Raw genomic sequence first — 25073 nt, 5'->3', positions numbered from 1 at the left:
TAGTGGATCTGCTTTAGCAGTACACTTATTGAATTTAACAAAAGTAAATTCAAGTGCTGTTTTTGAAGAGGGGGGATTGAAATTTGCCAAACCTCATTATCTCCCACTACCTTGAAAATCCCTAATTTGATTGCTGTAAGCTTTTTTGGTATTAATAGGGGGGAAAAACGGAGTCTGGTGTGCACATATAACAAAAATATTTTTCAGTAAACCCTCTTCCCAGCAGATAATCCAGTCATAACCCTGCTCTATCACCAATTATGCAAAGTACCTCTTCTGTCTGCCATGTCACAGAGCCATAAATACATGTTTGGAGATGAAGAAAAATGAACGTAAAACCAGTTAAAACAGAAACTGTACAGAATGAAACTGAATCCTAATAACAATGTAAGTGCATTCAAGGCTGAAACATACTACCAAATCCCAACCATCAATGAAAGCAGAATTTTACCATAGGATCCTCTGCCTATCTTGTGGAACTGTTGCCAGGTGAGAGGTCCTTGCACATGTTGGATATTCTCCCATGTCCTTCCTGTTCGTTTCTTCTGAATGGCATCTTGTAGAAAAGGCTGTAGTGACAGCAACATACGGACCACATCCTGGGATGAAAGGACGCTTACATCCAGAACTGCAGACAAGAAACTTGTTATTGTAGTAAATTAAAGGCTCCACTCTGGACACAAATTTACTGCTGGCAATATTTAGAAATAAAATACACAAACTGCATTTTGCCATAAGAGGGGGAAGCTTCCCCCTCCCTTTCAAATCTGCCATCATCATCACTATCGTCCTCAAAAAAAACACCCTTGATCCCTCTGTCCTTGAAAATCACTGCCTCATCTCCAACCTTACTTTCCTCTCCAAAGTCCTGGAACATGTTCCCGCCTCCAAAATCCGTACCCATCTTTCCAACAATTCGATGTTTAAACCTCTCCAATCAGGTTTCCGTCCCTGCCACATCACTGAAATGGTCCTAATCCAAGACACAAACAACATCCCTTCTCATTCTTCTCTACTTGCCTGCAACCTCTGACAATGCTGACCACACCATCCTCCTCCAACACCTCGCCTCCATGGTCCAGCTAAGTGGGACCGCCCTCGCCTGGTTCCAGTCGTAGCCAGAGAATCTTCTGCAACGAATTCTCTTCCCGCATCCCCATTATTACCTTTGGAGTCCCCCCCAACGATCTATCCTTGGCCCCCTCCTATTTCTAATCTACATGCTGCCCCTCAGCGACATCATCCAAAAACACATCAAGTTCCACACGTATGCTGATGACACCCAGCTCTACCTCACCACCACCTCTCTTGACCCCTTCACTGTTTGTCCGACATCTAGTCCTGGATAAGCCAAAATTTCCTCAAATTAATCATTGGGAAGACTGAAGCAATTGTCTTCGGTCCCCACCATAAACTCCATTCCCTAGCCATCAATTCCATCCCCCTCCCTGGCCACTGTCTGAGGTTGAACTAGACCACATACAACCTTGGCATCCTATTTGATCCTGAGCTGAGCTTCCGACCCAATATCTGCTCCATCACTAAGACCACCTACTTCCATCTCTGTAATATCGCCCTTCTCCATCCCTGCCCATCTGCTGCTGAAACCTTCATCCGTGCTTTTGCTAGCTCCAGACTCAACTATTCCAGTGCTCTCCTGGCCAGTCTCTGCTGTTCCACCCTCCAAAAACTTAAGCTCATCTGCTTTTGGTTACTTGTCCTAATACCTCCTTTGGCTCAGTGTTAATTTTTGTCTGATTACATTCCTGTGAAACGCCTTGGGACATTTTACTACGTTAAAGATACCATATAAATGCAAGTTCTTATTGAAGCTTCAATAAGGATTTGAACCTAGAGGATTTATTTCATGTAGAGAATATTCATGGTAGTTTTTTTTAAAAATTCTTTTGGTGAATTTTCCCATTAATCAAGTGGAGATTCACCAGTGCTGGAGAAGTTTAAAAAACTGAACAAGCAGCCAGGGAAATGGCTGGAGTCAGTGGCAAAGAAGTGGAGCTTTTGGTTGAAAATGATGGCCTTAGTCTTCATGGTATTCTACGGGAGGAAACACTGGCTTATTGTTAAAAAAGAAATCTGACAGCAGAGGTATATGTGGGTGGTGGAGAGGTAGAGCTGTGGGTTGTCAACATACTGACTGTGCGCCTATAGATCATGCAGTCTCAGGTCTGGGGACATGCAGCATTCAGGCTCTTGGACACTGAACATACTTTCACTCCAATCCCTATCTCACCACTGCGACATTTCCATTTCAGATCCCATCAAACCTTGCATGCCTTTTCCTAGCAATAATTTACTGTAAATAATTTCTTTTTGCATAAAATACTTTTCGTCTTAATATATTCAAATACAACACACAATAATTACTAGCACATTTTCCAATGCAAAATGACATATGCCATATGGGAAAAAAAAATCAGCAAACTGGCTTCAGTAAGTGATGCACAAGGGGGAGCCAAGATACACAAAGATCCCAGAGGTAATGAGACAGTAGAGAATGAGACACAATTCAGAGTTTTATTTTCTTTTAATCAGCTTTGAATTCTAAAGACATGCGGAACTACTGTGATTATGCTAATAAATTACCATAACACCATTCATCAGTTGCTTCTTGGCATATCTTAAAAGGGGCATTCAACAGTCATTCTGAACTGCTCATTGGCACTAGTAAATTCTGAAACATTTTACATCCCAAGAGGCAGTTATTTCTGCCATGCAGATAAGTAAAATTCCTTCAGAATCCATTAATTGGAATACAGATTAAAACAGTTCTTATGTCAGTAGACGGTCTTGCATTTGAAATGAACGTACTCTGACGATCAACAGGGCAATTTTAACTCTCCCTGATGGAAGTTAAAATGGAGCGGCTACGTTTACCACTCTGTTCCTGCCAATCTGCGATTTAAAAGCCGCTGGATTTGCTGGGTGAGTCGCCCATGCAGCTGTCGGGAAACCAACAAGTCACAGAAGGCAAGTTATAACAACTTCCCTTTGTGTCCATTCTATACTCCTGAATGTTATACTTATTGCCATCTTTTAAAGTTCGCTACATTTCTGATATTCCTACTACAGTACATCATATTTCTGAACTGCCACAACACCCTCCAGATCCAGCATCTTATTTCTAACGCTTCAGAAATAACGCAGAGGTTGTGAACAAACTGATGCAACCTGACACACTGGCCAGGGAAGGTGGTGGAGCCAATTCAGAGGGACCACAGTGTGTGGCAGGTAGTTGAGACAATGGCTTCAATCTTTTCAACGATGAGCTAAGAAAGTTAAGACTCATCCAAGACTGCATGTTGGACAAACAGTCTGATAACACAGCAGCAGCGGAGGGGGTTGAAAGAATTGGTAGAGATAAAAGCTGGGCGTAATTGGTGGAGCAGAGGGACGTGGTGTAGAGATAGAACTGATGCCATCAGCATACACGTGGAAGCTGACTCCATGTCTGAGGACGATGTCGCCAAGAGGCAGCATGTAGATGAGGAACAGGAAGAACTAAAGAGGGATTCTTCTTCAGTAGAACGAGGAGAGGCAATATAAGCTAGAGGGCACAATTCTAAAAGGGGTACAGGAACAGAGAGATCTGGGGGTATATGTGCACAAATTGTTGAAGGTGGCAGGGCAGGTTGAGAAAGTGGTTAAAAAAGCATACGGGATCCTGGGCTTTATAAATAGAGGCATAGAGTACAAAAGTAAGGAAGTTATGTTGAACCTTAATAAAACACTGGTTCAGCCACAACTGGAGTATTGCGTCCAGGTCTGGGCACTGCACTTCAGGAAAGATGTGAAGGCCCTAGAAAAGGTGCAGAAGAGATTTTTTAGAATGATTCCAGGGATGAGGGACTTAAGTTACATGATAGACTGGAGAAGCTGGGGTTGTTCTCCTTGCAATAGAGACGGTTGCGAGGAGATTTGATAGAGGTATTCAAAATCATGAAGGGTTCAGACAGAGTAGGTAGAGAGAAACTGTTCCCATTGGCGGAAGGGTCAAGAAGCAGAGGGCATAGATTTAAGGTGAGTGGCAGAAGAACCAAAGGTGACAGGAGGGAAAGCTTTTTTTTAAAAAAACACAGCGAGTGGCAAGGATCTGGATTGCACTGCCCGAGGGGGCAGTGGAGGCAGATTCAATCATGGCCTTCAAAAGAGAACTGGATAAGTACTTGAAAGGAAAAAATTTGCAGGGCTATGGGAATAGGGCGGGGGAGTGGGACTAGCTGGATTGCTCTTGCATAGAGCCAGTGCGGACTCGATAGGCCGAATGGCCTCCTTCCGTGCTTTAACCTTTCTATGATTCTATGACTCCAGGGATGGGAAGAGAAGATATTGCTGGTGATGCTCTGACTTGATCCATTAGGTAAAAGTGGAAACCAGCAAAGGCAATTCCAGGAAGCAGGGTAGTACAGGGGAGGTGCTGTGGGAGGATTGTGCGGTTGGTAGTGTTGAAAGCTGCAGAGAGGTTAAGGAGGACAAAGCAGGATAATGCGCTGTGGTCAGAGTCACAGAATTAGAGTTGTTTTTGTGCTGTGGGAGGGGCAGAGTCTGGATTGGACGGATTAAAATAAGGAACTACAGGAGCTGGGAAACAATGCCACGTTCAAGCAAAAGAAAAATAGATTACCATTATATGATAGCTTAATACTATAATCTGCAATTTATCCTGTTTTTAAACCAAAACTTTTCCTTTGCAAGATGACCATTTTCCTCAGTATTATTCACTTAGTGTGATCAGCTACCAAGAAAGATGCACAGCATGTACAAAATGAGAAATTAACCCTTTTTAAACAGCAGACTTTTTGAGAGGGAGTTGAATAAAACAACACTTTGTGGAAATAATACCTATGAGCTTTCCATCAACAGGTAAACACCATGTAGCGATGTATGATCTGTGCACTGGACTGCTTTGATTCAGATCAACATTGTCAAAGAATTTTAATACTCTCTCCATGAAAGATGACAAGGAAGTTAACTGGCCTATTAAGAGGTTAAAATGCTAAATTTACTACAGAGAATTTATTTGGATAGATTGTCAAAAGCAGTCCCAGTTGTTTGGATGAAACTGGAAACATTTATTAGTATTTTTATTGCTGTGCAGCAGTACTGACTTCTTTAGTTCTTTTACCATGAGACTTTGCAGGTATTCAAAATATACACAGCTGGCTTTTTGGGGTTTGAGCAAGGAATTGGTTTCCATTTCCTTTCACAGATGCAGAAACATTTTCAAAAAAGTGCCTGTGCATAGTAAGTAGTGCAACAATATTTTTGCCTCAGCTGAGCAGTTAACTTTGGAACTGTGCAGTGGAGTGCTAGGGTATTGAGCATAGAGAGAGTACGATGCTGTACTAAAGTTCTAACATGGCATTCCACACAGTGGAGGGATTCAGACTAACTACTGTTATTCCACACACAGTTTCAGCTCTGCCATGGTGCAAGGGAGGGGGACAGCAAAGAAAGTCACAGATTACAGAAGTTTAAAAGTGACAAGCTAGTTAAGTTTTGGCAGCAATTACATATCTGACAGAAAATTGCATGGTGTCAAAGGGTCTTGTAGGAGGCTGCCTCTGTCAAACTCTAGTCAAACAACATTACATTGCACAGAAGAATCTAAAAAAAAGAAATAATATTAGATTATCTAACTTATAGCGTTCCCCGAATCTCTGAATGTCACTCAAGCCCACGTATAAACAAGAGACTCCAATCTAAACTGGGGGGGAAATCAGACCCCTCCCCTTTTGTTGTTGTTGAGATTTTAGCTGCGTGAAAGAGCTATGGAAATCCTAATCTTCTCTCAACCTCTGGTGCAATAGCACACATCATTTCTTTTGAAGAAAGCAGCAGATAAAACACCAAGTTGAGGAAATAAAAGAGGAAGCACCAGTTAAGAAAGAAATCAGAAGGGCAAACAGAAAGGGAGATTTTCTTGGGGTTTTTTTGGCAAATACTTTGTGCACAACATGAATGTTGTCAGCATTGTGTTTTGGAATAGTTCTGCACGTTTGGTGCCATTTTTGAATCAACCATTTCCTAGCCAATCAAGCACAGCCAACTGGAAAGCACAGCTCTTTCCACTTTGCCTGTACGAAATTGTAAATCAGTGATGTAGACTCACGATATTTAGTAGCTGGGTTGAGACTAACAAACTAGAACAGCAAATTGGATATGGGAAGATTTTGGAAAGATGAGTGAGCTAGCTGAGGTGGGAGACAAATTACACAGGACTATGGAGGAACAGTGGGATATTTAAAGCAAGCATTAAAAAAAGAGATTGCAAAGTTACAGAAAAAGAATATTCCATTAAAAAGGGAAACTAATAGTCATTTTAAGATGCATGGATAAATAAAGAGGTTGGGAACCAATTAAGACTGAAGATAGACTATGAAGAAACAAAAAGGAGTATATAAGTGGTTAAGATAGAGATTTTAAAAAAGCCATGTAGGTGAATGAAGAAAAAATTTCAAAAAAGATCAAAAGGAATAGCATATTATGAGTAAATCAGTAAATTGAGGAACATTAAAAGCGAAGAGGAAAAGCTTGTCAATTTGTAGTTCATAATCAGAAAATGGCAGCGGCATTTACCAAAAAGGATATTGGAGAGCAGGTGAATCCTAAAGTGGTTGAGAGCGAGATGAACAATATGATGATGGATTAAAGCAAAATTTTAGATAACTTAGTCAGGCTAAAAGCAAACAAAGCACCATGGGCCCAACATCCTCGGATCCTGAGGAGATGATGGAGAAAACTCCCGTAGCCCTTAATTATATTTCAGGACTCTATTGAGTGTGGATTTCTGCCGGAGGACTGGAGAGTGGCCAATGTAGTATCCATTTCTAAGAAGGGGTGCAGAGCTAATCCGGGTAATTACGAGCCAGTTATCTTAACATTTGTGGTAGGGGAAATTTTTTCAGAGTCTTCAATCAAAGATGAAATTACCGCATATAAAGATGGAGAAACTAGGAGTAGCCAATACGGATTTCAAAAGGGATGATTGTGCTTAACAAACCTCATTGAATTCCATGAGGAAATAACAGACATGGTAGATGGGGGAAATGCATGGACTTTAGAAAAGCCTTTGACAAGGTACTACACAAGGTTACTGGAGACAATTAAGGGGTATGAAATTATGGGGAGGATAGCAAACTGGATTAAAAATTGGTTAGAAGGGAGAAAACAAGGAGTCGTAGTTAAGGGCAGTTTCTCAGAGTGGTTGGACATGGGTAGCGATGGCAGAGGACTGGAGGATTGCAAAAGTCGGATCCCTGTTCAAAAAGGGGAAAAGGATAATCCCGGCAACTACACAGGCCAGTCAGCCTAACGTCAGTGGTGGGTAAACTTTAGAGACGTTAGCCGGGACAAAATTAATTGGCACTTGGCAAAATCTGGGTTAATAAATGAAAACCAGCACTGATTTCTTAAAGGCAAATTGTGTTTGACTAACTTGATTTGAGTTCTTTGATGAAGTAATAGAGAGGGTTGATGAGGGTAGTGTTTGATGTGTGGATGGACTTTCAAAAAGGCATTTGATAAAGTACCACATAATAGGCCTGTTAACAAAATTGAAGCTCATGGGATTAAAGGGGCAGTGGCTGCGTGGATATGAAATTGGCTACGGGTTAGAAAGCAGAGTGCAGTGAACGGTTGTTTTTCAGGCTGGAGGGAAATGTGCAGTGGTGTCTCCCAGGGGTCGGTGTTGGGACCAATGCTCTTTTTGATATATATTAATGACCTGGACTTGGGTACACTGGGCATAATTTCAAAGTTTGCAGATGACATGAAATTCGGAAATGTAGTAAACAGTGAGGAGGATAGTAGCAGACTTCAGGAGGACATAGACAGACCAGTAAAATGGGCACACGGCAGATGAAATTTAACAGAGAAGTAGGGCATTAATCATTTTGGTAGGAAGAACGAGGAGAGCCAATATAAACTAAATGGTACAATTTTAAAAGGAGGTGCAGGAACAGAGAGCTGGGGGCGTACACAAGTACAAAGACATACATAGGTCTTTGAAAGTGGCAGGACAAGTTGAGTAAGCTGTTAAAAAGGCAAATGGGATCCTTGACTTTATAAATAGAGGCACAGAGTACAAAAACAAGGAAGTTATGCTATAAAACCCTTGTTAGGCTCCAGCTAGAGTATTGTGACCAATTTTGGGCAGCAGGAACATAGGAATAGGAGTAGGCCATTTAGCCCCTTGAGCCAGTTCTGCCATTCAAGGAGGTCATAGCTGATCTGTGACCTAACTCCATGTACCTGCCTTAACAAAAATAATAAGGGATATGGGGCTAACAAAAATCTATCAATCTCAGACTTAAAATTAACAACTGCGCTAGCATCAACTTGAGTTTGCGAAGGAGAGTTCCAAACTCATACCATACCATCCTTTGCGTGTGGAAGCGTTTCCTAACTTCACTCCTGAAAGTCCTGGCTCTAATTTTTAGGCTATGTCTCCTAGCCTGAGACTCCCCAACCAGCAGAAATAGTTTCTCTCTATCTACCCCATCAGTTCCCCTTAACATATCTTGAAAACTTAGATCAAATCACCCCTTAATCTTCTAAATTCCAGGGAATACAACCCTAGTTTGTGTAATCTCTCCTCGTAATTTAACTCTTGGAGTCCAGGTATCACTTTAGTTACCTCGTCAAAAAAAATCAATCAGATGTGTCAGGCATGACCCACCCTTTACAAATCCATGCTAGCTCTCTGATCAGCTGAAAATTTTCAAGGTGTTCAGTCACTCAATCCTTAATTATAAACACGAGTAATTTCCCGACAACAGATGTTAGGCTAATTTTCCAATTTAAAGGAACAATTCCTGAATCGAGAGAACGTTGGAAGATTAAGGCTAGAGCTTCTGCAATGTTCTCACCTACTTTCTTTAAAACCCTGGGATTGAAACCATCTGGTCTTGGGGATTTGTCACTCTTTAGTGCCATTATTTTCTTCATTACTATTAATTTGCTTACGTTAATTACGGTGAGTCCCCGTCCCTGATTCAAAATTAGTTTCCTTGAGGTGTCCGGCATGCTATCCTCTTCCTCTACTGTAAATACTGAAGCAAAGTAATTATTTAACATGTCCGCCATTTCCTTATTTTCATTTACAATATCATCACCATCAGTTTTTAAAGGGCCCCACATTGCTCTTGACCACCCTCTTTTTCAGAATATAATTGTAAACATTTTTTGTGTTGATTTTGATATCCCTTACAAGTTTCTTTTCATACTCCCTTTTTGTAGCTCTTACCATCTATTTTGTCACTCTTTGCTGTTCTTTGTATCTCTCCCAGTCGCCAGGATCTATGCTATTTTTTGCATTTTTGTGTGCTTTTTCTTGTAGTTTTATGTTGTCCATGGCTGTTTTTTTTGGCAAGTAGAGCTCTTGCCCCTTAGGGATATAAACTGGTTCTGTATCACAAATTCTTTTTTCAACACCTCCTACTAATCTTCTGTAGTTTACTCATTAACAGATTTGCTCAGGTTACTGTGTGTGGATAGTCTCAATCTCATCCCATTGAAGTCGTCCGTACCTAAATTTAGAATCTTAGTAGCCGATACGGGTTTCTCCCTTTCAAACACAATGTTGAACTCAATCACATTAGGATTGCTATTAGATAAATGTTCACGCAACATTAGGCTGTTAACTAAATCTGGCTCATTATTATATCTAATATGGCCTTCCCCCTTGTTGGATCTAGGGCATATTGTTACAGAAAGCTGTCCTTAACACACACAAGAAATTCACTACTTTTCTGACATGAGCTCATCTGCTTATCCCAATCAATATGAAAGTTAAAAACCCTCATTAAAACCACTCTGCCTTTGCTACATGCGTGCCTAATCTCTGTATTTATACATTCTGCCACTTCACAGCTGCTACCAGGGGATTTATACGCAACTCCCACTACAGTCTTAAAACCTTTTCTATTTCTTAACCATAAAGTCGCCACTGCCTGCTTACCCCTCGTTATATCCTCTCTTATTAAAGTAGTTTCACTCAATCACTAAGACTACTCCTTCCCCTCTACCAGTTTCCCTATCCTTCCTATAGACCTTATAACCTGGTGTACTCAGTTCCCAGTTCTGACTATCTTGCAGCCATATGTCAGTAATGACTACCATGTCGTACCCTCCAAGTTGAATTTGCGCCTGCAATTCATTCAATTTGTTCCTTATTCTCCATACGTTTGTATAAAGAATGCTTATTTGGGCCACACATCTTAACCTGTCCTTCTGCTCTAATGTTTTTCTCACTCATTTCTTATTTCTCTCTCCTGACTTAATTACTTTACATCTTTTAGTTTAGGAAGGCCTTAGAGAGGGTGCAGAGATCATCTATTAGAATGGTACCAGGGATGAAAGACTTCAGTTACATGGAGAGACTGGAGTTGTTCTCCTTAAGAGCAGAGAAAGTTAAGGGGAGATTTGATAGAGGTGTTCAAAATCATGAAGGGTTTTGATAGAGTGAATGAGAAACTGTTTCCAGTGGCAGAAGGGTCTGTAATCAGAGGACACAGATTTAAGGTAATTGGTAAAAGGACCAGAGGCGACACAAGGAAAAAAAAAAATTTGTAGCAAGTTGCTATGATCTGGAATGCTCTGCCTGAAAGGGAGGTGGAATCAGATTCAATAGTAAGTTTCAAAAGGGAACTGGATAAATACTTCAATGGCAAAAATTTGCAAGGCTCTGGGGAAAGATCAGGAGAGTGGGACTAATTGGATAGCTCTTTCAAAGAGTCAGCACAGGCACAATGGGCCAAATGGCCGCCTTCTGTGCTGTATCATTCTATGATTCTATACAAAAAACCCTACATTCTTGATCAGCATCCATAACTGTGACTGTTAAGCCTAATCCAAAAATAGTTAAGTTCACCAGAAGTTCAAGTTCAGAAGTTAATCTCTTTTTAGTTTGTGCAAAATACTACCTACTAAAAGTGCGATTGTTTCAACAGAAATGTAAAAATCAAGATATTAAGTACAAAGATCCGTCTATAGTCCTTTTTTGAGCACCGAGAAAGGAATATGTCCTTATTAGCATCTGCAGTAAAATGTGAAATTCAGCTTTGGCTATCATAACCCAATGTACAATATATGTATTTTCCACAGTATTTCTGCTTATAACAATGGCAGTGTATATCTATTATATCATTGCTGTCTACAATATTTTCTTGGGTAAGGGACAGTGCAGATTAATCATTTCAGGAGCTTGTAGTGTTGTACATTTAGGGTCAAAATCAGGGCAAGCACCAAGTCAAGGTAAAGCATGGGTGGAGGAAAGAAAATTGAAAACAGCAGGCAACCGTGAAGTTCCCTGCCACCCCTAAACAACTTGCTCAATGGTAGTCATGACCTGGGAACTAATCTGCTGAATTTAACATTGGCAAAGAAAAAGGAACCAACAGAGGGGATTAAAAAAAAGTTTGGCAACAAAACCATTTGAAAGCCTTTCTTGCAAAAAGCATTGAAAGAGGCATTTCTCTCTCACTATAGGCAAATGGTTCCATTCCTTGTGGAAAGGGGCACATTTGAATTATGATTAAGTTACAGGAAATTCAAAAATACCAATAACCTTAACCTAGACAGATAGTAGGGAAGAAGGGTTAATGGCAGTTTCTGATCAAATTATGTAGCTTCGCATAATTGAAATTTTAATGCAACAGAAAACATACCATTACTATTGGGCCATGGGTGTAAACTCCTGCTCCTTATTAGTGCTTCATCTATTCTTCCACCAGAAGGATTATCCACATACTGTCGACCCTGCTCCAGGGCATTGAAACACTCTGTGCAAGAATCGCTGCTATCCGCTCTCAGCTTGTCATAGTTCCAGTTTGCTGATTGAAGTGCTGATCTATCTAAGGAAATGTAGTCCAAAGAACTTAGAGAAGTGAAAGGTCCTGTACACTGGTCCTGTACGAGAAAAATTAGGTTTGATGTTAGGTCCTGCGGCCTCTTCGACCCATCAAACCCTTGGGGAACTATAGAATTCCTACACAGTATCAATCGTCTTTCTGCAGCTTGACCAATTTCAGAGGTCCTCCCAAAAATATCAAATTCATCCTCAAGAAAGAGACCTGCATTATATCCAAGTCTGCGATTTACAACAGCACTAAATCCACAGGTGCATCCAAACTGGGCTTCATTGGTTGGATCTGGGATGTACAAACCAACATCTGCCCCTTTGATATTCATATTACAAACACAGATGCAGCAGCTATCGAAGTTGCGATCCTTGAAGAAATTCATCACCGAATCTGACAAGATTAGCGTAACATACAAGCTGTGTGCTTGTGGAATTGACTGTATGGTTGCTGGCTCCACTGAATTCAACGGTCGCGTTGTCGAGGGTGTAGAGGCAGGAGAGCAGAGATCAGCACTGTCATACTTCACCGACCCCTGTCCACTGGCAGTACCACCACCGCGAGGAGTCCGTGGTGTTCTTGGTGTACGAGGTGTTGGGACAGAGAAGCGAGGGGTTGCTGGAGATGGCAATACACCAGCACCGCTGTTACTGGCAGGTGCAGTACTACTTACTGCTAACGGTGTGCTCATTTGAGGAGTGCTCATCTGAATATAATCCTCCGTCAGACTCCCAACACTAGGCACATTGCTGTAAGAACAACAGCTGGTTTTAGAAAAATATCTGTGCTGCTGGAGAATAATTGTGAAATTAGCTATTGTCATGTGCTGCAGAAGACTACCAAGTAGTATTGACACTGTCAAAAGTATCAAAATATTTTTTGCTTGCAAACAATGGTGCACATTACAATCACACTTCTAATATTCAGTGTGATTTAGAAGTTTTTTAAACCTCTCATCCCTCCTATATCTAACTTACAGAATACCACTAACTATAGTAAGTTGGCTGGCAATTCCAGCAATATTGTAAATATATATTTATATTTAATTATTTTTATTTCCTTGTCTTCAGTTTGAAGTGCAGTTGTACTTATACACTAAGAAACATAGGAAAATATAAACAGAAAAATTTAGTGGAATCCTGCCACATTTACTTTGTCAGGATAGACCAAAAATATCTAGGCTTGTATATAAGCAGAATTGCAACTACAATTACTTTATCAAGGGGAAAAAAAAGCAAAATGATACTTTGGTACAACTTACACTACAAAATTATACACTTGTGTTCACACACCATTTGAGTTAAGAGAAGACCATTCTTCCAATCTTTAGCTTCTAAAATTAGAAATATTTTGCAATTATCTTCAATTTAAGCAGTGCCTTCCAGTTGCATACATGTGTGCACAACATCCCAATGTTTTTAAACACCTGATTCTAAAAGCTATAATTTGAGAAAAATGTTTTCCAGCACTTACACATATCCATCCCGAATTAATGAAGCAGGTGGTGGTACAGGCAGTTGTTCGATTTTAGGAGGAATAGCCCATGATGGTCTGTATATGCAGGCATCTGGTATTTTCAGTGGGGTAAGGCATTGACTGGGTACTGCCTTCAGTGGTGCAAACATTGAAGACCCAACAAAAGCCTTAGCCTTTGGGGGTTTGTGTACATAAGAAAAATCCTGTAACACAGCATCAAATAAGCCTGTAATTTTGAAATATACTTCTAGTAACCAAAAGGACAAAGTAATACATCATTTCAGGATTTTTTAAAAGCCTGGATCAAAAGTAAAATTTGAATAGTGCCTTTTAAAAAAATATTAAAGAATACACAGAAAGTTCTGATTACAATTTTTTCCATGGAATCGCCTTAACATTCAACTTTTTTTTCTTTTACTGACCGTTATTTCTTCAGGCTTAGGGCTGCCCAGTCCATCTTCCACCTCCATTTTGAATTCTGTGAACTGGGCTGCAGTCACGCTGCCTACTGGATTCTCTACACTGTTCATCCCTGCAGGCATCTCTGAATTAACACCATCTTTGTAGCTCATTACTGGAGAAAATGCTGGATGCTGCTCCAGAGATGGAGGGGTAGGAAACATTCTTTGCAGGTCTGCAACAGCTGAAGGAAACCAATTTTGTCAAACACTTGTTCGTTATTGCAGACAAATCTAAATTCATAAATCACTTGTTTCAAATTCATCACCCACTACCCAGAAAGTGCTATAAATATCGGTCTCATTATTACTTTATATTCCTCAATAAGTTATTACCAACTCCACCCTAGCAATGTTTAAAAATTTCATACTGAACATATTCCTAAAAAAAAAGCACTCAATTTTTATAATAGTACCTACAAATTACATTAAATTCTACTTTTTCTGAATATTCCAAGTTCTAAAATTTGTAACATTCTCAGGACCAGAACATGGAAAATGTCGACAAACACCAGAGGTGCTTACTTGGAGGATAAGGCCCTGCAGTCTTCACTTCTTTTCCAACAGCCCTGTCTTCTGATCCTACATTTGCTTGCTTAGACCGTGATGGGGAAGAAATCTGCAACAGACAGAAGTATTCTTTTGATAAACCATAAATAAAGCTATGCGTTTTTAGTGATTTCTGAAAAAAAAATCAGTTTAATGTTTCAGGTTTAGTTTGGACCCATCAAAAATGAGTAAGAACTGTGGGGCAAAAAATGGTCAAATGTGCAATGATTGAAAAAAGTTGTGTGCATTTCAGCAATATTTATTCCCAATGTATTCTCTGTATGAGCAAGCTTATACATGCAGAATTATTACATGAGGACTCAACTGTGATTTATTTTTAGTTGAAGCAACAAAAAATGAAAAGCTCAACTGTTTACAAACGTAATTTTTGTTTTCTAATCCTCTCAAAATTGAAATTTCTAGCTCTGTCGTAATGCAATTCCTCATGGAGCAATCATACAAGAAATAGAGCTGTGTCAAAGCTGTAAAAGTAATCACAAATAGTACAAACTTGCAACTGATATTCTCTGCAGAACTCTTCAGTTGTCTTGTGAGGCGGTTTTATGCGGTCTCGGCCCTATGTTCATTTGCTGACTGTTCTGAAGATAGGCTTTGTCTGAGAATTTGTGTTATTAGCAGCAGGACTAAGCAGAATGCAGAGAGTTTAGAAGACAACCTGGCTTAAGTTTGGCAGCACATCAAACGGCAATGGACAGAAAACTAACGGGGAAATAGCAACATCTGAGGCTAGCATTCCCATGTAGACCAGCAAATTCACCGTGGAGCTGACCTTTCTTCACGAGTTGTGAAAGAATGAAACACTTGCAGTTGTCATCAGATAATTGGGATTAAAGATCTTCTTGTAGGAGAGCCAGAACAGTTGTATAACAGATCAGGATTTGTCACCTGTATGAAAGCCTTCATGATTCAGGTTTCAACCAACAGTAGTTCCCCATTTGTCACTAAATATTCCAGGAATCTCCAAACATGGCTACGGCCTTTCTGTCGTCGTCTTCAGTCAGAATATCAATAAGGAGTTGGGTTTGACACCATATTTCTGATTTTCTTCCCCGGAATGCAGCTCAGGTATAAAGAGATGGAACACTTCAGTGCAAGATAAATCCTGTGTGTCAGTAGGCAAGAATTCCAGCTGCTTCCATGCAGTTGCAAGGGGCTGCAGGCTTCCAAACAGGGGCTCCATTTTCATTCTGAGTATCTGCCCATCTCCTGTTGTCCACCAGCTACTTCAGAGCATCTGCATGAGGGTTTCCATACTTTAGCAACACATCAAGCTGCTGGACTAACTTTTTGAAAGCCCGAAGCAGCACTTACAGTTCAAATCCAAGTAAAATAAATTTTAAAGACTTGGTTTTTATTGGAAGATAATGATAACAATAAAAAGGTAAAAATTCAATCAAAATAGCCTGAAGGGGAAAAATGGGAACTTTCCAGAGGGGGAAAAAGTCAATAAAACCTGAAAATGCAAAGCTCTAGTCATAAAAATCGCCAATTTTCAGCTCAACCAACATTTCAGAGAAAATCGTTGCTCAGGTATATGGAAATCTCATTAAAACAGATAAGTGTAACATTTTATGAGATCAGATTCGATAGCCTATTTGAAATTCTGATCAAATGATTTAACTGCTTCATAAAAATGGAAATACACACAGATAAATAGACATAATATTTCGCTATCCATTCGTGATTAATGTAATGCTGAGTTGAAAATAGTCCAACATATTATCTCACTGCTTAACTAGCTATTTTCTTACATTAAATCGAGACATAAACTAAAGCAGCAACTTTAATAATCTAATTCTACTAAAATGACAGAACCAAATCGTAACAATATGAGGCGCAATTCACTTTGGGCATTTGATTAGTTTTAATACTTCAATGTATAAATATGGAACCATTTTTTGGGAGGCCAAGTAAAAACAACGTTCACAGCCGGTTTCCACAATGATATATTAATTTATGGATTCATTCATATCCACAAGATGAGCTGAATTGTCAACAGTGTTTGGGAGCTTATTTAAGCAGCATAAGGTACAGCATTACATACTCTTCAAACAGGCCAAGAACATCAGAGATCAATTAGTGATATTTAAATTTCATGAGCAACTGATCATAAAGAAACAGAAGGTCACTTTGAGTGTGTTGACTTTTGTAAATAGGCATGCACTTACCCCATTTTCCTCATCATCAGAGTTGTCAAAAAGATTGTCTAGATCATTCAAAGATACCACCAGATCAGTCTCTCGCGTGAGGCTTGCGGGAACCGTCCGCCCTGTTGGAGACTGTCGTGTTTCTAAAGGAAAAAAAAAATCAGCATTCTAAAACTCTATTTATCTTGGTAAATACAATAAACTATCTTGTAAAGTGCTCTTTCTTGATTGCATGTGTCATTCTTGAAAGCATCAGATGCTCTTAAACGCATAAGGAATGTTGGATACCTGATTTTGGAGCAGTGCTAAAAATAGACATGGCATCTTTCCCATCAGGCAACTGTGTAGCGTGACTCGCTGGAGCTTCCCTAGTACCAAATCCATCTTCAAGCTGAAACAGAAAACAATGTATTCTGAAATATTTTTGATTTGTCTGCAAGATATATAAATTACACTGACAGAAATAAACTGCTGCAGATTATATCCAACTCGAACTCCAGAATATATGCCTCCACATATTTCCTGCATATTAAATATTCCAGACTAGCTGCTTTTCTTGGCATGATAGTAGTGCCACAAGTTCAGGAACAAATCAGGTTCTATGATTTATTCCATTCTATCCATCTGATATTTAACCTCTGAACCCTTAATCCAGATGTTTCATTTAAAAAAGGAGAGATTAATCAACACACAACAAATTGCTTTAAATGATCCACAATCTGTAACAAGTCTGACTTGAGGCATATCAATTTTATGGTTGTGTGCTCATAGCCCAAGTTAAATAACCTGTTGGCATCCAGAAAATCTGTTGCTCTTAGCTGGTTATCTTCAAAATTACACGGTTTTGAGGGGTAGGGGGCACAAAACTGGTTTCCCAAACTATTCCAAATGCAGCCTCACCTGTGATCTGATACAGTCAGAAAAGTTTATTTTGACTCTATTCAAATGGGATACATCCAGTATATGAATAACCTTGTTGATAACAGCTTTGAAATATAATGAATGCATACTTTCACTAGATATCCCTTCATGATGTATGTTTCAAGTCTGTGGTTTGAAATGTCATACCTACATTCAAAATTTTTGCTATTCCTTGGCCCATCCATTTTAATGTTTCAGATGCACACACAGGCCATCAATCTCCTATTTTCATCACTTGCTCCCATTTCATATTACAAGTATAGAGGACAGATGACATTTTTGCAGAACCCCTGTAATCATGGTCCTCGAACGAGGTTTCTTTTTGGGTTATGCCTTCCATTGTTAAGCAAGTTTAATATAACCCTTAATCTTCTTGCAAGATGCTTATCTGGAACCTTATCAAATGCCTTCTGAAAATCTAAGTATATTATTTCCCCTGAATTGCCAATTAATTTAATTACCTCCTCAAAGAATTTTAGTCATTTATGAGGCATTACCTATTGATCCTAAATCCATGCTTATTACACCTTGCAGCCTCTATGCTCTTTAGATCAACACAGAAGAATGCTAGTGATGTCAGGTTAACTGATCTATGATTCCTGGATTAGGTCTCTCACCTTTTTTATAATTAGGCTTACATATGTTTATCGCACACCCAGTATACTATGATCAATATATAAACCATCAATTTCTATTGAAATATTGGAAAACTTAATAGAAAACTTAAAATAAGGAGATGACTCTGCAATAATTCCTGCTCCCTTTGTGAGGAATGTTGCCACCCACATACATACTTGGACCTTAAGCCCAAGCACAAGTCAATGCATTTTTGCCAAAACACACTCCATTACTTTGTGTCCTATTTAAATCCCACAATAAACACTTTTTATTCAATCAATATTTGACAAAAATGAGAAACAAGTTTTAGTCAGCTGACTCAATAACAGGATTGTATGTACATAAAGCTTATGCTTCAAACATCTGGATTTCTGAAAATTTCCAGTCTTTTCCACTTCAGCATAAATTACCAGATCAAGGGCAGAAAAAATACAGAAGAGTCAGAGTCAACAAATGTAAATTAATAGTTCATCTTTGGGGAATCTCTACTGGAGAGCTAGGTTTGACACATGGAAAAGATTATGGTGTCATCTATTGTTCTGAAGAATAAAGTCAGTAAGAACAAATGGGTAATACTATTGCTATCAATGCAGTAAGCTTGTCCAAAAAGTCAAAAGATGCAGCCATCTACAAAACAAAACATATAAACCACTCCCTTTAGATGCCAGGGCATTCTGTGAATATATGCCTGAAGTCACAATATGCTCCTGGATAGAACAGCAATCTAAAACAAACCTAAAGATCATGTAGGATTTTAATACAGTTTCCTCAGTAATTGGAAAAACAGGGATGTGCTAGATTTTTTGAGAAAAACGTTGCACCTAAAATGAGGGTCGGTATGTGAAGATGTTTTCCTTTTGATTCAAATACATAAAATGATAAAATACATACAAAGAGAATCAATTATGGCATTGAGATTTTAAATATCCTCCTTCAAAGTTAAGAACTGTCCCACTTACATTACAGGTACAATAGGGCAACTATCAGAAGCAATTTAGTTTCCTATATGTTCAGTCTTTCACAACTTGGATATGAACTGTAGAAGTCAGCAGCAAAATAAATGAAGAAAGCCTATCTACAGAACCTGCACAGCTGCATCCCATTTTGTGGGATACATGTTCTTCGGGAATAATTTAAAATATTACCTTGTTCTGTTGGGATTTCTTTGTCATATCTTTCTCAGACCCAAGTTTATACTTTTTAATAGAAGTAAAGCTGTATTCAATATCACCGTCCACAAAAGTATACGGGTCATTAAGTTCCCCAGGACCTTCGCCATGCTGCTGCATAAGTCTAGTTGGGTCCAGGTAATTAATTTCCTGGATGTGTATCTGTATCCTCTCTTCTGAAACTTTGAACCGTTTATGAGGTTGTGCTAGAAGTCTAAAAATGAAAAGCAAAAGACTTAACAGAATTTGAAACATTAAGAAAACATCTGGTTTGAAGTTTTTCAATAAAAATGAGGGTACATATCAGGGACAGGCAATTTTAAAAACCTGAAGCACAAACTGTCTAATGAATGCTGTATGCATGAAAGTGTTACATTGGCCACAATAGAAAGGGTTTATTTTCTGAAAATCAGCAGTTCTTGATACATGTTATGCTTATATCTTTCTGGAAAGTTGCACAAGGTAAAACTATACATCAAAATGTACATTCCTAAATTGGTTTAGGTTGCACTCAAATCTATACATGGTCAAAGTTATTTTCTGTCCACTTGATTTTTTATTTTCCAATCAATCAATTTTTGCAACTCAAGAAACATTTCACATTAAAAACAAGAAATGCTGGACATGCACAGGTCAGTCAGCATCAGTAAAGAATATGATGAGCTTAGGATAAAGGTTAAAAAGACAATTAGACAGGCAAAGAGGAAATATGAAATGAATATATCAAACAATATAAAAAGAAATAGTATAGTACCCCATCCTATAGGCACACAAGTAATAAAAAGGAAAATTAAGATAGGGATCAGGCCAGAAAGAATGAGCAAGATAAATTCACAGGAGATGTTACTGAAATGACAGGGATGCTGAATAGATACTTTGCCTCAGTTTTCAATGAAGAGGCAACCGAAGAGGAAATGGCAACAGAAGTAGTCAAGTGGAATATTACAACAGCTACGATAGAATGAAAGCAGGTAGCAGACAAACTAGCCAAACTTGAGGACAAGGCGCAGATGGATGGCAAAGATTCAAAGTGTCAAACAAACTAGGCAGGTGATAGAAAAGGCACTGGTATGCAAAAATTAAATAGGGAAAAAGGAAAGTGCCAGAGGGCTGGCAAACAGCAAATGTAATTCTGCAAATGTACAGCGTCAATTCCTTCCTGATCAAGAAAGATAATTCTGTCCTATTTCGATCGCCTGAGGGGGTTGGAGAGTAATTTTCCAGAGTATTTTTTCCCTTATTGACCTTGGGTTTTTGCCTCTCCCAGGAGATTACACAGCTGCGGGGGAGGGAAGAAGTGTTTAGTCATGATGCTCTGACCATCATGGTGTGGGGCAGGCTTGATGGACCAGCTGGTCTTTTCCTGTCTGTCAATTTTGTATGCTCATATTTTACCAGTATAAACTTTCAAGAACATTCTGAAAGCCATCTTATCTCAAGATGATTCTCTTGGTTCTACCTAAATTACAGACCAATTAAGTTTAGATGGAAAGTTGGCCAGGGAACACTTCGAAATTGGAAAGAGATGGACGTGTAACGGTTATGTTACTGGACTAGTCATCCAGAGGCCTGGACCAATAACCCAGAGGATGAGAGAGTTCAAATCTTACCATGGCTCTGAGAATTTGAATTCAGTTTAAAAAAAGACCTGGCATCAGCAATGTATCCATGTAGCTGTCAGATTGTCAGAAAAACCCAACTGGTTCACGACTGTCCTTTAGGTCTGGCCTATATGTAACTGTAGTCCCATACCAATGTGGTTAACTCTCAACTTCCCCCTGAAGTGACCTAGCAAGCCGCTGAGTTGTATCAAACTGCTACCACCTTTTCAGGGCAACTAAGGATAGGCAATAAATGCCAGGTCTTGCTAGCGATGCCCAGAGCCCGAGAATATATATTAAAAAAAGTGAAGAACAACAAAAATACGAATGAAGATTGAAATCACAATAGCCTCAAGGTAGGATTGCATACTGCATTCTAGCTCTAACGGGCTGTTGAGTGGTAGAATAAAGGTTTGTGTTCATGATACTCCAGAGTTCCTGACCTCAAATATCATGCTGTGGGCAGGCAAAAAATAGGGGCAGGTGGTTCCACACAGGGAGGGAGGAAAAATCTCCCTGGATCACACACACAAACCATAAAGCAACAGTGGGAGGAGAGCTAGATGCAGGTCAGATGCAGGGAGAGAACTTAAGACCCTGTGTTGCCAGGCTATTCAAGTGCAGGAGCATCAAAGGCGAGGCTGATCCTATCATGACCCAATGTATACTCATGCCCTTCCAGCAGACTTCACTGGCTCACAATAACTTTGGCCGATTTTCTGTTTCCTATCCCAGGAGACCTGGGTCCAACCATGGCCTCAGCTGACCCCAGTTAACTCAGCACAAACTCAAGACCAAACCTGGGATCTTCATTTACATGGCATCAGTATTTACTGCCTTACCGAGCTGAGATGCTGGGAAGTTCGCCCCACCCAGCTTTTGTAAACCCAATCTTAAATTAAATCATGACATTTAAATTTAAACTAAATAAACTTACATTTAAAAGCATAATGCATTGACAAACACAGCCCCCACTCCAGTTTCCTTAAACTTTCCTTCACAGGTCACCTGCACATTATTGAGATAAAAATGACCTGCGCAAAATAAGTAAGCTTTTGCAAAAACTTTCATAGTAACCATGTCCCTTTGGCACAGTACTTCATTAGCTAATATGTATCCCTATTTCTTCAGAAGTATCCACTTGCACTTAATTTCCAGGCAGTCACTCCCCTTTTCTCCATTTTTGTTGCAAAGTTTCTATTTTATTTTCACCATCTCTTGTGTCTCCTTACACAATTAAGGCAACCCAATTCAATTTCCTCTCATTCATTTTCCCAGTTACTATCCCTTCCCTTCCACCTCAAAAGGTCAGCTTCTCTACTCAAGTCCTCTCATTCTCTGGATTATTAGAATTCCTCAGAAATTCATGCTATTATTTTCTATAAATAGCAATAAGTAATTTGTGGTGGTTTCCCAGCAACATACAAAATTTGCAAAAAGACAAATAGTAAAACCATAACATAATATTACATATTTTCTCAAATTCATTGTGAAAATTTCATGACTAAAAATCCTTATTTAAAGGCAGTCTAAATCATCTGGCAATGAAATTTACGCCAGAATAGATTTTGCAGCATTTTACAGTAAGAATGCGGTAAATATGCTCACTATGACAATTTTTAAATTGGAATTTTTCAGGTATTGCTTATCACAGAGTTTCATATTTACCAAAACAAAAGATATGCTATGCAACATTATAAAAACTAGGTTTATTTTTTTTGGGGTGGGAGTGGGGGAGGAAGTGGAAAGGGGCAGAAAATGCAGATACTGTTCGTGCAATGCCAAATAATACTAAAATAACTAGGACTGGCAACAGCTGGCTCTGGAGCACGTTACTTGTGTTACCGTAATGATAATTAAGTTAAAAGACCTTCCTTTCAACTGTCAATTTGGATTCAGTAAGACAGATGAAAATGTGGATGCATCTACTACAGTTAAGCATACAAAGGTTTGAATAATAGAATTTATATGCAAGAGGCAATTTTGCCTAACAACAGACAGTCCAAGTGCCTATTTACCATTTCACCTAATCAGTTAATTGTTCATCGTTCCATTCACTAGTCACTGTGCATCAATCTTCACTCAGTCTTAGTTAATGTAAAACATCTGTTTTAGTACCGCAGCATACTTTGTGTTTACAATTAATAAATGATTTAAACCTATGAACTCCTATTAGGTAGGTCATGGATTATCTGCATTTTTAAAAAGCAAATCGCACTTCTATGTACCACTTAAAAATCTCAGATGCAGTAAAGATACAAGTCAAATAATTCTTAAATACAAATAGTATTCCACAAATATTACCGTCTTAGTGCTGAACCATCTGGATTATCCATTTTGTTGTCACATCTGTCACAGTACAGCTCTGGTGGCCTGAACTCTCCCTCGACATGGGTAGGAGTCTTGTAACACTGCCATGAGATTTTGTCCGATGACTCCAAACGTTGCGCAGTGATACCATTATATAAAGTCGTCTCGCTGACCTCCGGCACTGGCGGTAGTCTTTGTGATAAAAGCCCAGTCTTATCATCAAGGCTGGGGATTGCCTGAAGTTCTAGACCATTGCTATACAGCAATGAATTAATGGGCACAGGAGCTCCTTCCAAACCTTCTGCCTCTGGACCCCTCGGTTGGGGGCTGAGAGTTGGTGGAAGTGGAGAGATGGGAGAATGTGGTGAATCCATAGGATTCAAATTTAGTGGCTTGCTCTGGTTTCCTGGAGGCCCAGATGCTGGCTTGCCATACTTCCTACTGCTGTGCATTTCTAAGGAGATATCAATACCAACCAATCCAAGCTTCTGTCCTGTAGGGTCCTGCTCCATACAAAGCTCATCTGTTAATGAGGGTCGATGATGAAATGGAGTCATAGGTCTTTTCTGCTGCTTATCTCCCTTTTCCTGCTTCTCATTTGTTTTGTGCTTAGAAGAGGCATATGATGGCAAGGAAGAAGCGGAAGCAAGCCCAGTATTAAAGCCAGGCTGGGAGATGGATGGAGGGCGGTTTGTGCCCATTGTACTTCGTTGTTTCAGAAGCTTTTGCCTGAAAAATAAAAATAACATTCAGAGGCAACTGTCAAAAATAATAGAACGCTCAATGCATAGATTCAAAAGTGACTCCAAGCAGCATCACGTCAGACATAATTGAGAAGACAACATTGGGTGAGAACTCTGAATGAGAAGGTTAAACATCTTTTCAAAGTATTAAAGAGAGAAATCGCATCTTCAGCAGGCAACCAAACCGCATTTGTTCAACCTCCATATAGAAATAGAAATATACCAAAGAACTGCCTAACACATTGAGAGACTTAGCACAAGCATTTTGTCTGTTCAGTGAAGTATTTGAGTATTTTGCAGTTGTTCATTCTGTTGATTATAATCAAAACATTGTCGATTTTCATTCAGCTTCAGCCAGTCAGCACTGCTACATAAAGGCCCCTTTCACAAATCTGGTTATTATGGGATGGTGCCCAATCACCAGTCCTGCCAAAGTCAGATGTGAGTTCATAACTACCAAGCTCTTATCTCAACATGTTATAGTTATGGTCTTGACATAGGGATGCCATGTTTTTCCATTTGGCATGAAGGGATTGAACTTGGGACAGTCCACCAGGACAGCCTTCCAGAAAACCGAATGTCAGGATGTGCCCTTATGCTAAGTTTGGAGTAGCATCACACTTCTGAAAGTCAGAATAGACCACAGGTTGATGTGTCATTGGGGGCGATCAATTAAATTTAAAACAAATCTTCAAGCTGCAATGAACAAAAGGCTGAAGTTGAATCAACTGGAATAGACAGGCCCAGTTAGGCCTTGATGGACCGATAACTGATGTATGGCAAATACAGGCCAAAGAAAGTACAGTAACCAATAGGCAAATGAAACTTCACAAAAACTTATAAGGAAAGCACTTCCAGAAAGATCTGCAGAACTTTCAGGAATGCCTTATTATTAAATTATATCAATTTACAGATGGAGAAGACCATAACCAGAAAAATTAGATTTTAATGGGCATGTAAGGATAGCATTCTTGGCTGCTACTAAAAGAAGAAAAAGCAATGATGCAATAGAGGCCAAATGGAAGGTCACCTGACCAAAATTAGAATGCAGTAAAGCAAGTTTTTTTAAATGGACACAGTGTCCCAAGGCAATTGTTCCCCAAACAATGGATGATAACTTCTAAGGCCATATTCTTTATTACAAGCATCACAACATTTAATTGATTTTAATGCCTGCTTTT

The 25073-nt window shown here is 39.3% G+C and overlaps 1 protein-coding gene across 2 annotated transcripts in view; it reads right to left on the bottom strand.

Annotated features, from left to right (window-relative positions):
• Nucleotides 1-25073, bottom strand: part of LOC137342071 (mediator of RNA polymerase II transcription subunit 13-like) — a 228941-nt gene that overhangs the window by 20383 nt on the left and 183485 nt on the right. For both annotated transcript variants that reach the window (XM_068005704.1, XM_068005705.1), the window contains exons 10-18: nt 23144-23878; nt 19215-19452; nt 16819-16921; nt 16552-16673; nt 14339-14432; nt 13778-13998; nt 13353-13558; nt 11688-12628; nt 452-628 (exon numbers count right to left, since the gene is read on the bottom strand). In XM_068005704.1, the coding sequence (XP_067861805.1) occupies nt 452-628; nt 11688-12628; nt 13353-13558; nt 13778-13998; nt 14339-14432; nt 16552-16673; nt 16819-16921; nt 19215-19452; nt 23144-23878 (2837 nt within the window). The remainder of the gene's footprint in view (nt 1-451; nt 629-11687; nt 12629-13352; nt 13559-13777; nt 13999-14338; nt 14433-16551; nt 16674-16818; nt 16922-19214; nt 19453-23143; nt 23879-25073) is intronic.

This window comes from Heptranchias perlo, chromosome 25 (genome assembly GCF_035084215.1).
Source record: "Heptranchias perlo isolate sHepPer1 chromosome 25, sHepPer1.hap1, whole genome shotgun sequence".
In the NCBI taxonomy this organism is placed as follows: domain Eukaryota; kingdom Metazoa; phylum Chordata; class Chondrichthyes; order Hexanchiformes; family Hexanchidae; genus Heptranchias; species Heptranchias perlo.
The sequence above is the reverse complement of the archived record's forward strand: the minus strand, read 5'-3'. Positions and strand labels throughout refer to the sequence as shown.